We start from the raw sequence: 14,209 nt of genomic DNA, 5'->3' as shown, positions 1-14,209 counted from the left end.
ATTATAAAATAATAATGCAATATATATAAAAATATAATAAAGACTAATATATAAATCTTATTTACAATAGTATTATAAAATAAACAAGTACAAATGTATAATAATAATTTTGTTTATTATGGTTGTAACAATTTATCCTATTTAATATAATGACAGAAGTATGTTTTTGTTATCGACAAGAGAAGAAACTATTTTTAATTTAGTTTTCTTGCGTATAAGTAGACTTATGGTTTTTTTAACTTTTTTATTTTTAAATGGGTTTGATAAATAGTCATTAAGTGTAATTGTTGTAATCGAAATTTCTCTGATAACGCTTTCAGCTATTTGGCCATAACAGTATAATTTAATAGCTTGTGATTCATTATTTCCATACAAAAAATACATTATGAAAAAAAATGTGAGACGTACAATTTCAAAACATTTAGGACAAGTATACACAAAATTAGAAGATTGAGTTGTACAATGAAGGAAACGTTTTTGAATAAATGCTGAACATTTAAAGCAGTATCCACTTACCATTTCATATTTATCGAATTTGTTTGGTTCAATAGAAATAAGTCTACCAAGACCTAGACACTGTCTAGATTGGTTTTCAAAATTAAATAAAAAAATGTTTGACTGAGAGTTAAAGAAACTAAATAAATGTGTGCCATATGAAATTTGTCTTTTAGTATATATCTTCCTTGTATTTGTATTTAGCTGCACAACACTGTTGTTCACTACCAATTGTACATCAGTTGTTAATTTTTTGAAATTACAGTAATCAATTTCTGCCTTTAATTCTACTGGTATTGAAAAATGTCTTGTGGGCGGTCTAAGAAAATTTACTATACCACTTTCTATTGTAACAGCTTTTATATTTTGGCTAAATCCCTTAATAAATAATAAAAATATGTCTGAATCGTTTATATTTTTAACTTCTAAATTGCTTAAACATATTTTTTGGGTAGATAACAATGAAGTAAAATCATTACTTGGGGTTATAACTAATACATCTACTTCGTTTGAAAAAATATTATATTTTACCAAAGACTTTGATAGATTGTTCGCAACATTTTTAAATAATTTAAAAAAATGATAATATTGGAGAGTTTTTAATTTTGATTCATCGCGACATTGTTATTTTAATACCATCAACTCATCATATAGGACAACTTTTTTTATAATTCCAGAAATCCTATAAATACCAGAGCCAGTTAATAGGGAAAGATTTTCTCCAAGTAATGATTTTTCTAATGAAATTTTATGTTTAAACAAAATGACTGAAGAGTTGTTTTGAGGTCGAACTAAAACAGTTAATAATTTAGGATTGACAATAGTAAACTGTTTAAGTACAACACCGTTATATATAATAATTCTATCGTTTTCATCTAAATTACCTATTATTGAACTAAAATATTCACCGTTTTGGTTTTTGATATTTGTACAACTTACGAAATACATTTCACTGTTCTTTTTTAATAGGAATTTTGAAGAATTTATTTTTTGAATTTGTAGTGGAGTTAGGATTGTTTTGAGCAAAATGAAATCCATATCATCTACAGTTTCCTTCATAGATTCTTGAATATCTTTTGCACATAACTCAAAAGCATTGTTTAATTCATTTATATTATTCAATAATATTGTATCAATATCTTCTCCATTTTGTATGGAATATGTTTTCATTTCTATCCACATTCTGCTAACCTGTAAAAACAGATTTAAACCAATAAATTTTTGAAGTGATAAAAAACTACATTTGTATTGCCTAACTATTTACTATACTGATAATTCCATTGACTATAATCCAAGCCAGGTCATTAGTTTTAGATATTTTTTTTATAATACAACTATACCCTGTTCAGCATACTAATTAACCTCGGCTGTCAACTTCTGTTCATAGGCATTAGTTGTGACTTTACTATACAGATGGTTGACTTTGTGGTGGGACAGATAGGTATAAGCTGACTGTACGTACTACCCGACAATAACTGGTAAATTGTATAGAGTTTCTCTTCGTATAAACATTTGATTCCAAATTTCAGGGTATAACTTTATTTACAAATGTCATCAATTTACTGTAGGAAATTTTAAAAGAAGAAAATGGGTTACTCTGATCGCCAAGAACTTTCTACATAGAAACAAATGATAAGTTTTGGAGTAAAAATGTAAAATGAAAGCAAATAGGTTTATTTTTTTTATTAATAAGTTTTACTGATGTACATTAATTCCTTGTTTTCCACGGAGGTTGTGTTCCAGAAAAGTTGTGCGGATAACAAAACCATAAATCTATGTAAATAAGGAGGTCAGGTTTTATATTCTTAATTTTAAAAATCACAATATAATAATATTAATACATATTTTTTAATTAATCTATTTTATTAATTATTTATAAACATACTGTACATACATAGGTATTAGGAAGAATGGAAAAACTGTAGGTACTTTATGTATGATATTTATCTATAGTAAGTACAAAAGTACATACATAGTTGTATTATCTACAACTGTCTAAAATAAAAATTATCTACAGTGTTCAAATAATAACGATAAAACTTTATCGTATTAATAACATTTTATTGTGGACTCAACAGCGGCTAATGAAGGATTACTGTATTTGTCTAATTTTATCGTAGTGTACAAACACTAACAACAGAGAAAAAATTTTATAACATTATGTAACAATTTTTTTTTTTTACTGAAAAAGGAAGTGAGAGGTCGGGTAGCCACATTGGAGCTGGGCTAATTACTTACACATAGATTTTTAATTAATATAAAATTGCATTATATTTTTTTTAAGAATCCCGTACACAGTTGAAATAAACTTCATTCCTTGAGTATTTGTTTTCATTACGAGATTTTACCGATAATTAATATACTAAGTAACAAACTCCAGAAAAATATTGCAACTTTAGGTAAAACATCACAAGTAGTACATTCTGTTATATAAGGTCATCGCCGTGAAGAATATTATTTCACAATTTGAACTAAAATAACTGATTTTTCTATAAAAAAACAACATACTTTTGGAGATTTCCATGAATGATAGATTATTAAACAAATAGTTTTTAGGTGTTAAAATATATGATTTTAAATTAAATTGCATTTTATTTTATTAGGATCCAAGAGAAAAATATCATAGCCAAATAAAGTAAGCAATTATATTACTGAAGTAAATACTGGTGAAAGTATAGAGTATAGGTGGTATGATACATACTATCATGACAAGTATTTTATGATTTTTGACACTAATAATGTATCCTAAAAAAAGATTTTCAAAAGGAAGCATGAACGTTGCTAATAGTGTTGATGGATTTTTAATGTTTGACTATTTAAAAAGCATTACATTTTTTAACTATTATAAAGTAAGATATTTAATTGTTTTTAAATGAAACATTAATGAAAAAAGAAAAGTAATACTAATTTATTTTTGTATAGAATTTATTGAACATTGATATGGAAACTTTGAAGGCAGAAATGATGGTTGCACAAAACCTTAAAAACAATTGCCTCATGTATTGGATAAATTTATCTACGGGGCTTCAACCCCCCTAATATTTTGGACCTAAATGTACAGAGGATAGGTTAGTACTACTGCAAAAGGTGGTCGTTAGATACTTACGGTGAGTTGATAATTTCGTTTTAAATACTTAAATACTGTCGTATGTCACAGTCAGGATACACTATATTATATTATAGAATGAATCTGAATTGGGCTCTGCACGGCTGTAAAATAAAAAATACAATTAAAAAAGATGTACAAAAAAATTCACATGTTACACGATTTTATAATTAATCAGTGTTATTACACAATAGGTAATAAGTATTTTAATAAAGTATCTTACATTTATAAATAATTACCTATTAAATAAATAATAATATTCTATGATACAACCGGTAGGTATATTTATCACGACGAAAATCGACAACAACAAACACGTTGGGTTAAGCGATCACTGGACTAATCTTCTGGCCGTCTTACAAGCGTATCCAACCTGCCGAACAATCGGGGTAACGTTTCGGCACACGCGCAAACGACTACAACGCGGGTAAACTAGCTTTACGAATTACGTACTAACACGATCGGCCACAACAATACGAAGACAAAATAACATGCGACTGTACAGTACAATACGCAAGGCTCACAACAATGGCGGCCAAACAAGAGCTCGACTCATTCACATTCCACCGTAGAAATATGTAGATACCTGATACGGAGTTTCGGCGCATCCGCGGATAAAACGAACTGGAAACGAGCAGCTGTTCAGTTGCCACGAATATTTGTACAAGAGACAAGTGCGGACTGGGTTCACAGGTTTTACGAAGCCATATTCGGTATAAAACGCGGAGTCACAGACGAAGATCTTCTAATCTACAACCTGACACCGGCTAGAGATATTACGCGTAGTCTGCAAGGTTGCCAAGTGACTTTAAAGTTAAATCACCAATAGAGATCGCTGCCATCGCCCAAAATTGGCAACATATTTTTAATTCTTTTCTTTTTCATTCTAATAGTCTGGGGATAAATCGTCTTATCATGATATCAGTTCACCTTGGTGGAATATTGATAAAAAATGTTTTTTTTTACATAATAAAATACTATAATATATGTTTTTAGAATCTATGCTTCTTGATGTGTTTACCAATTTAACATAGTTGTTCGTTGAATATTTAAACTGGATTTTATAAATACTATGGGTACCATATTGTAAATTTAATTTAATAATAATGTTTGACCTGTTTTATTAAGCATAAGAAATATATAGACAAATATTGTATTCAACTAACTTTTTAAGCATACATTTACTAAAAAATAATTAATCACCAACTTTAAAAAATACTAATAAGTTATTACAACTAATAACTGAAAACATGTTTGACTCATAAGTATAGAGGTATCTCTATTTAGTTTAAAACTAAATGAACAAAAAAGTAAATACTGTAATAATTTAATTATGATTACAATTTTAAAACAAATAACGACTTAACAAAGTAACAATTAAAAAACTTTTCAGATAATACATTCACCTCCTAATTAAATTGAATTAAACATTTCTTTTTCTTCATTATACATTTTGGTAATTTTAACATCACTGTCATACATTTATGTATTGAATTCCTTCAACGGCAAAGTGTCGGAGTAAATTAGGTAAAACACATTTATGATACTAAAAACCCGTTCAATCACAGCATTTGATATTGGCTAAAAAATTATTTTTCATACAAATTGACACAATTCATAAAGTTTATGATCTCAAGATGCTGTTGTAATTTGGCTTAGTTGTATCCAAAACTTTACCATAAATATATCATTGAATATTGATTGATGTATCAGTAATAAATTCATTGTATTTAAACAAACCAAGTTGTCCCCATTGACTTTCTATAACATCTCTATCTATGCGCCCTGCAATTAAATAAGAGCTCATGATATATACATTATTTAATAATTATTTGTATTTTTTATCTAGTATTCTTACCAACCAATTTAATAGGAAGCTCAGAGAATTTTGGTCTAGAAAATTGATTGAAACATTCAGCTGGAAATGGGTATTTAATTTTTTCAATTACTTGTAAGTTATCTTTCATTAGATTACACATTCCATGGCATAAATTAAATAAAAAATTGGACTGTCTTTGTTGAACTATAATTCCAATTGAACTTTTTTTAAATTTCCAGTCTCAATACTTAATTTTGTTTGCTCTTCAAATTGATAACCAAAATCTAAACAGTTGAAAGGTAAATGGCAATCAGGAAACCTTCAAGAATTTTTAGGTAATTTCACTTGTATAGTTGTATGACATTAAGCTTATATTAATGCCTATCTGCCTGTTTTGGAATTATATTGGTTATATTATTTGGTTTAAAATTTTGTTGATCGTGGAAATTAATAGTTTTTGAATGTCACTATATGCTTTTGACATATCTAAATTTGTACTTGTTTGAACAACTATATTTACTTGTGTTAGTTCAAATAAAATTGGTTTTATAAACATTAAATATAACTAATGAATATCATCTTTAAGCATGTCATTTAATGTTCTAGTCATATAACAACTTTCTTTTCTATGAGCTATAATATTGTAGTGAGTTTTTACAGCCAAAAACTGTTCTAGTAAACTTTTGATGTAATCATAACAGGCTAACCAACGAGTGGTTGATAGTTGAAACAACTTAGGTGGAGTCTTTCCATCATATAAAGCTTCAAATTAACTTTTATAAATCAATCATCTCAAGGAACGGTGTAAAAACTAATTTCGTTTCTCTTGAACCGGAAATTCCAAACTACTAGGTAGTTCTTCACATGCATGGGCTGATCAAATGTTGAGCGAATGGCAAACACATTTAATAAGCTAAATATCTGGTACTATTTTTTTTTAATAATTTGAACAGTGATTTGTTTTTACCACAAAGATTACTTGAGCCATCTGTGCCAATTCCAATTCAATTTTTTACTTCTAATTTAGATTGAATTGAAGTCTACAAATACATCTTGTAATACTTCCACAGTAGCTTTTTCAATCTCCAAACCCAAAGATCAAAGAAAATCATTGGTCATATTACTTAGAGCAACACTTTAATATCTGACACAAACAGTTCTAATATTCTTGTATGTACCAATATCCAGGTTCACAATTTCAATTAAAAAGGTGGGGGTGCTGAAGCCCCTTTATTTTTTTGCATATTATCTTATGGTTGTGGATGCCTGCATAATGATTATTAAAATGAAAATAGATATGAAAAATATTGGGGGTGCTAAGCACCCCAAGCACCCCCCAAATTGCGCCTATGCCAATATCCATTGATTCATCAACGGTTATAGAATATTGTTTTAAACCTATATCGTCGACAAGTTCTTTTAAATATGCTGGGGCTATAACATTTTGAACATTTAGTTTGATGTAGTTCAGGTGTATTAAATGGTAAACCCAAATGTTTTAAGTTCACCGAGATGATTGATTGTTTAAATGACAGAATTTGCAGCGGTGTGCATTGCTGATTTAACATCTCTAATTTTTTCTGTATCAGTCTTGACTGTAATTGCTAAATTAAAATAACTGTTACTTTTCAGAAAATTTTATTTATTTTTTCAATTAAGTTCAACTTACCAACTTACAAAAACAAATTAATAATAATAATAAATAATTTTAACCATTCTTATTATTTAATCAAAAATTAAATTTATAATGACGTACAGAATACGCTATAATATGTATATTTAAAAAAAAATTATTGTTGTTATTCAATATGACGTGAAATATAAAGTAATGATTATTGTATTATAATAAATATAAATATCGTATAAATAAAAACAAATTTAGGTATAAATATAATATTTTTTTTTTTTTTTTAAGCTTTTACAGTCCGTTTAGGACCTTCGCTGCCTCAACCACATCTTTCCACCTAACTCTGTCTTCGCTATCTTCAATCCTTATTAATTCTTCTGAGACTTCTGTGAGATCCGTTTTCACTCTGTCCTCCCATCTTTGTCTTGGTCGGCCCCTAGGTCTTTTACCGTTTAATCTTCCAGTGAAAATATTTTTTGCAATACCGTCCGATCTCCAAATATGACCCGCCCATTCTAAGGTTTTAAGGTTTTATCTAATTTTTAGATACGAACTTATAATGGGTTTATTAAACATTTGGTATATTTCTTGGTTAGTTCTTCTTCTATATTCCCCATTCTCAACTACAGGGCCATATATTCGACGTAGTACTTTTCTTTCAAATATGTTTAACTTCTCCTCATCTCCCTTAGTTACCGACCAGGTTTCACAGCCATACGTCAAGACCGGTCGTAAAAAGCTGGAATATAAATATTCTTTTGACTTCCTGGACAAAAGTTTCGACTTAAACAATTTCGCAAGAGCATAATATCCCTTGTTTTCTGATGTAATTCTCAATTTGATTTCGTTGTGCATATTGTTACGGTTGTTTTTATTAGTTCCTAGATACTTGAAATCTGTTACTTGTTGGAATACATATCCATCCACTAGCATATCATCCAGAGCCCTCTCTTCTCTTGATACTACTAGGTATTTGCTCTTTTCTTGATTAACTTTTAATCCTATAGGTTCTGCTGCTTTGATTAGGTCTGCAGTTGTCATTTCCACATCAATTCGGGAGCTACCAATTATTACGATATCATCTGCGTATGCTAAAATAGTGTTCTGTTCCAGAATTTCCATATTTTGTCTAGCAGGGAGAGATCTAATTACTTTTTCTAAAGCCAAATTGAAAAGTATTGGAGAAAGCGCATCTCCCTGTCTTAGGCCAGCCCTGACATCAAAACTTTCTGACAGTGTATTTGCAAATTTTACTCTACATTTTGTTTCGGTATTGCACTCTTTTATCAGCTGGATTAGTTTGGTTGGTATACCAAATTCCTCCAGTGCTTCCCATAGTTTTCTCCTTATAATACTGTCGTACGCCTGTTTGAAGTCCACGAAGCAAAGATGTACTTCTCTACCATACTCATAGTACCTTTCTAACAATTGTCTGATACTAAAAATGGGATATGTTGTAGATTTCCCTCTCATAAAGCCGCTTTGGTAGTCTCCAATTATATCGTTAGTATAGACTTCAAGCCTTCGCAGGATTGCTATCGACAGAACTTTATAGCAAGTGTCTAAAAGTGAGATTCCTCTATAGTTTGATGTTTCCATCGGGTCTCCTTTTTTATATATCGGGCAAATGATCGCTGTTTTCCAGTCGTTCGGGACTTTTCCACTTACCCATATTTCTTTGATCAATAGCCAAATCTTTGATATTAATTTTGGGTTAGCTGTTTTAATTAATTCCGCATTGATATTGTCCTCCCCCGGTGCCTTATTGTTTTTTAGAGATTTCATATCTGTGTTATTTCTTCATATTCTGGTTCTGGTAATTCTGGCTGTACCGAGTAGTTAGTGGTATGTTCTTGATGTTCTTGATATTCCTCTGGGTGTACATCCTCGTTAGTAGTACTCAGTAATTCTTTGAAATGTTTCCGGAATTCTTCAACTATATTTGATTCCTCTGTAATCAAACAGCCATGAGCATCTTTAACTATGTTGGTTTTGGCTTTAAAACCCTCCTTGATAGATCTGCATTTTCCGAAAAATAGCCGTGGATTCCTTCTGTGTTCTTCTATGTTTCTTATTTTTTGTTTTTCATACTCTCTCTTTACGTTTCTTATTTTCTTACTTGCAATTTTTCTGAGATCCTGATATCTTTCCACAATCTCCGGCGTTGGGTCCTGGATCATTTCCTGTCTAGCTTTACTTCGCTTTTCTGTAACGTCTCTACATTCGTCATCAAACCATGGTTAGGTTAGCTAACCAGGTAATGGTCAGTGTCGCCATCCGCTCCTCTATAGCTTCTTACGGAATTTATACTAGATTTAAATCTTTTTTCAATCACTACATGATCTATCTGTCTTTTGTATTGGCCACCTGGGGCAATTCAAGTATGTTTATATATATCTTTTCGTTGGAACTGCGTACTGCTTATTACCAACCCTTTATCTGTGCAATTAATCTCATACCATTATTGTTGCTTTCTTGGTGCAAACTTTCTTTGCCTACAATTGGTTTGAAGATATTCTCCCGCCCTACTTGAGCATTAAAATCTCCTACTACTATTTTTATGCTTTCTCTAGGGATATTGTCAAGTACTCTATCAAGGTCATCGTAAAAAAGATCCTTTAGTTCACAATCTGCTGTTTCCGTTGGGGCATAACAATTGACGATCACTGTATCAAATGTTTTCCCAGTTAATACTATGTAGCATATTCGGTCATTGATCGGTTCAAATTTCTTTACTAATCTCGACACGGATGACTTGATTACGAAACCAACCCCGTTCTCGTGTTTTCCATTGTTCTTTCCGCTAAAGAACACTGTCATATTTTCGGATTTGAGATTGCCCGATCCTGGCCAACTAATCTCCTGCAATCCCACTGTAACATTGTATCGGTTGATTTCCTTTAATACGCATTGTAAAGAACCTGGTTTATACAGAGTTCTGATATTCCATGTTCCAAATCTCAAAATTCCAGCATTTCCGGTCCGGTTTCCAAGTCTGTTATCCAAATTATCAAACGATTTCCGAGGCTTAATGGTTTTTGGTTTCTTAATGGTATTTTTTTTACAAGGAAGGGTCGTTGGCCCTTCGCTTAACCCCCAACCTGGAGGACCAGACGGGTGAAACACGATTGCGGACGCTTTACCTTTTTTGCAACACGATTGCGGACGATCATTATAGAACAAAAGGTCTTATGTTGCATCCGAAAAATGACACGACTGCGGTCGAAATTTAATGAAACGTTGCCAAGTTGTGCGACGCGGTCTACCAAGCCCAAATATTATCAATTTTATAAAAGTTCTTAATAACACAGTTAAAAATTGAAAATCAAAAAAAGTAAAAAACAAGAGCTCAATATAATAATATAATATACACATTTAAAGTCAAGAGCTCAATATAATAATAAATTAATTAAATTTATATTTTTTCCCCCTGTAATGACAACTAATTTTTTTTAAATATTGTATCACGTTTTGGTGATTTTTGTTATCATTATAGCTCTGAATAGTTAGGTTGATTCTATCTAAATCTTTTTTTGCCACCGATGCCGTCAAAATACTTGCACTACAGACTTTATTAATTTGTACATAACCATTTCAAAATTCCATCTTTCCGCAGTCGCCTAAATCCATATTTATTCGTTTTGTGTAGAACTAACTCTTTACCACGTTCTGATCACTCTCAGAATTTCCACATACCCACATTATCGAAGTATTATTTATAAATTGGGCAACATGTGTCCGCAATAGTGTAATATTCGGGGGTCCGCTGATAAACTATAATCGTTCGCAATCGTGTCAATAAAAAGGTCGCCCCGATAAAAACCGTCCGCAGTCGTGTATCACCGGACCAGACTACCCCAACCAATTAAGGTCAGGGTAGGGCTATAATATAGAAATAATAATTTCCTTCCAATTTCGGCACTATATTCAAGTATTCAACACGTCTTTTGGTGAAACTGATATTTCCCAGTGAACGGATATAAAAGTCAGCAATATTAAACGGTTGTTTCCAATTTGATTTCTTAGTAGTGTTTTTACTCTTTTTAAAATTGAAAAAGCTCGTTCCACTTCAATTGTTGATACTGGGAGAGTTGACAAAACTCGTAACAAATGGTTTATGTTTGAATAAAAGTCGAATCATACGAGCCTAAAATAGCCATTATATCTGTTGGGGTTTCTTCAATATTTTTCTAATTTTAATACTAAGTAATTAATCACTCTTTATATTTTTTTCAATAATTTTATCTTTAAAATAAATGCGAGATTTTTTAGTAGTTTTTCTAAAGTTAATTTTGGTAACAATATTTCTATTGACGATAAAATATCATTTTTATGTTCAAACCTATTTTCGAGATCTAATAAATCCAGCTTCCCATTCGCTCTAAGTAAACAATTTTAGTGATGGCACGACAGTGTATATTATCTCGAATCAGGAGTTGCCCATTGAAGCAGTGTAAATGTTAGGGTTTTTTAACTGGACTTAACTAATTACCTACTGAATAATACCTAACAAATTTGAAATAATCAGACAAACATCGGTGTAATTACTAATTACCTCAGTATTAATGAAGGGAGATGACCTTTTGGCGGTAAAGACGTTTATATAATAATACTAGAGAGGAAAAATTAAAACAAAAATCATTGATGTAAAAAATCGGAATCCGAGTGGAACGAACAAATTAGCGTTTTTACAATGATGTTTTTTTTTGTACTCGTATGCATAATAATTAATTTAATTTTATGTTATAGAAAAAATTACCAAATTATACGATTAGCACACACATAAATATATATATATAATATATATATATATTATATAAACCCTCGTAAAAACTAAACCCCATGACAACTAAGTTGATAAGGAATGTCACAGTACTAATTAATAGTTACCCACCTAAATTAAGATACATTTGTAATATAATAATCATGATTGTCTTTTATCGTCTTTTATTGTTACACCAATTGTATTGCTTTGATTTAAATCAAAATATATTATACGCGCATTTATGACCATTGTACGCTATATGGCTTTAGTATAAATGGCATAACACAATTGCCACATAAACAAGGTGTCTATTAACACGACGCCTACACATATTAATAAGTGGTCAGGCCATGAACATGTACTGATAGAGCACGCCACAGTGATATAATAATAATATATATTGATTTAATAATATATTAACATCAGCAGTAAGCTTAGGTTCCGTAGGACCAGGGTCGTATGCACGGATGAGTTGCTACTCGATATACCTGCGTTCGTCAGTTTCCAAGTTGTCGGTAACGGCGGTTCACTGGACATCACGACCACAGCATAAGTTCCTGTTACAAATATTCTGATATCAAACCCGATTTTTTTTATAACGATCAAATTTTCATACTGTTTAGAGGAGAATATTTACTGTGCAACATCATTTTTATCTTTTTGATATCACTATTACAAAAAAAGTTATTTGAGCTTGAAATAATGCATTTTTAAACAATAAGAAACAATATGAAAATGGTTTTGCTTAGTTTGTACTACAGCTTGTTTGGTTCTATCCCGCGCAAAACAGTTTTAGCTCTGTTTTACATTTGTAAGGGACACTCAGGGACATCACATGTGAGTAGCGTGGAATGTGAGGAGTGGAAAACTGTAAAAAATAAAAACCATCTAACATCCACAGTCATCAGAATATTTGTAACAGGGACTTATGCTGTGATCGTGATGTCCAGTGAGGTGTCGCCGTTGATACTCGCCGCCCTTCACGACGTGAAAACTAACAAATTAAGGTATACCGAGAAGCAACTACCCTGGTCCATAAGGGACCTAAACTCACTGCTAATATTAATATATACTATTACTAGCTGACCCGGCAGCGTATTTACGTTCTGTACATGAATCTAGCACTCGGTGCCAAATCAACGTATAATCCGGAGTTGTAATTTCTGTTCTGTTTTATACACGAGTTTGGCACTTTTACGCAATCGTCATATAAATATTATAAAATAAGTATTTGTAAATATAATTTGTGTATGACGGCGTAAGTACATCAACATAATAATAAAATAATGTTAGTGTTTGTAATTAAGTATTATTAATATATTTTTTTTTTTAATTTTGTATATTATTATAGCTAAAGAAGAATTATATTCATATACATTTCTTACGTCATTTAATATTTATTAAAACTTGTCACACATTTTATAAATCAGCTTAAGTATATAATACATTTTTTACACATTTTTTTTAATCAGCTTAAATATATAATAATTAAATAATGTTAGTCCTATTAATTAAGTTGTTTTTTATCACAATTATTAAATTATAAAATATATACTATATTAAATAGTGTTTGTTTACTGTACTGAGTACCTACCTATGTCAATGTGATTTTGCATTTGGCGTATTGTTTTTTATATTTTCTCCTAAACATCTTTTTTTGGTACGTCTTTTCTTAGATGGCATTTCACTATTTGATGGTCGACCTGCTTGAATTCGTTTGGCACCTGTTGTTATCTGACTTATCCTTCTTGACCGCGACGTTGGTTGGATTCCTATTACTTTGCCTCGGCGTAATACGCTAGCAGAAATTTCAGATAATTCTGAAACTGTAGTAATTTCACTAAGTTGCTTGTTTAATAGTTTTATTTTGTTTAAAACAAATTTGTTGTTGTTATTTTTTGCTATTTGTTTTATATTATTTATATTTTTAGTTAGTAATTCCAATTCAATATCCATTTCACTGTTAGTTAAAGCATTGTCATTGTTAATATTAGAATCATTTTCTACTACAATTTCCATATTACATTTTTGCATACTACTATGAAAATTAAAATTATCCGAGTTATTTTCTTTATTATTTAACGTTGCACATTCAGTCTCCGTCTCCATTGTGTCCATATCCATTTTATGTAGAAACGTATGGTCAAAATTATTTCCTACAGCCAAAGTCCCTATTTGAATTCGATCACTGTCTGTCAAGTTAGGAAGATTACTAACAGTGTCTCCAAATAAGTGTACTGCACATATATGCTTGCAAAATCGACCACCTTGGCCGAATGCACAATCACAAAAAAAATTTAATTTATCGTTTTTTATAACTGTATAAAAATTATTTCCAGATGATGAATTAATTTCATAAGTTGTATCATTTTTTTGGTTTACTTCCAGTAATTTAGC

The 14,209-nt window shown here is 30.6% G+C and overlaps 1 protein-coding gene and 1 pseudogene across 1 annotated transcript; both read right to left on the bottom strand.

Annotated features, from left to right (window-relative positions):
• Positions 1 to 132: 132 nt before the first annotated feature.
• On the bottom strand, positions 133 to 4,499 carry LOC111040741 (annotated as a pseudogene).
• Positions 4,500 to 9,471: 4,972 nt separating this feature from the next.
• Positions 9,472 to 10,749, bottom strand: LOC111040732 (craniofacial development protein 2-like). Its single transcript, XM_022324740.1, has 2 exons — positions 10,704 to 10,749; positions 9,472 to 10,190 (listed from the first exon to the last, which is right to left on the bottom strand). Exons 1-2 carry the CDS (start codon positions 10,747 to 10,749, stop codon positions 9,472 to 9,474), a joined length of 765 nt encoding a protein of 254 aa, XP_022180432.1.
• Between the last annotated feature and the right edge of the window lie 3,460 nt (positions 10,750 to 14,209).

Source organism: Myzus persicae, unplaced genomic scaffold, assembly GCF_001856785.1.
Source record: "Myzus persicae strain clone G006 unplaced genomic scaffold, MPER_G0061.0, whole genome shotgun sequence".
Classification (NCBI taxonomy): Eukaryota; Metazoa; Arthropoda; class Insecta; order Hemiptera; family Aphididae; genus Myzus; species Myzus persicae.
Note: the sequence above shows the minus strand (reverse complement) of the source record. Positions and strands in the feature narration are given on the sequence as shown.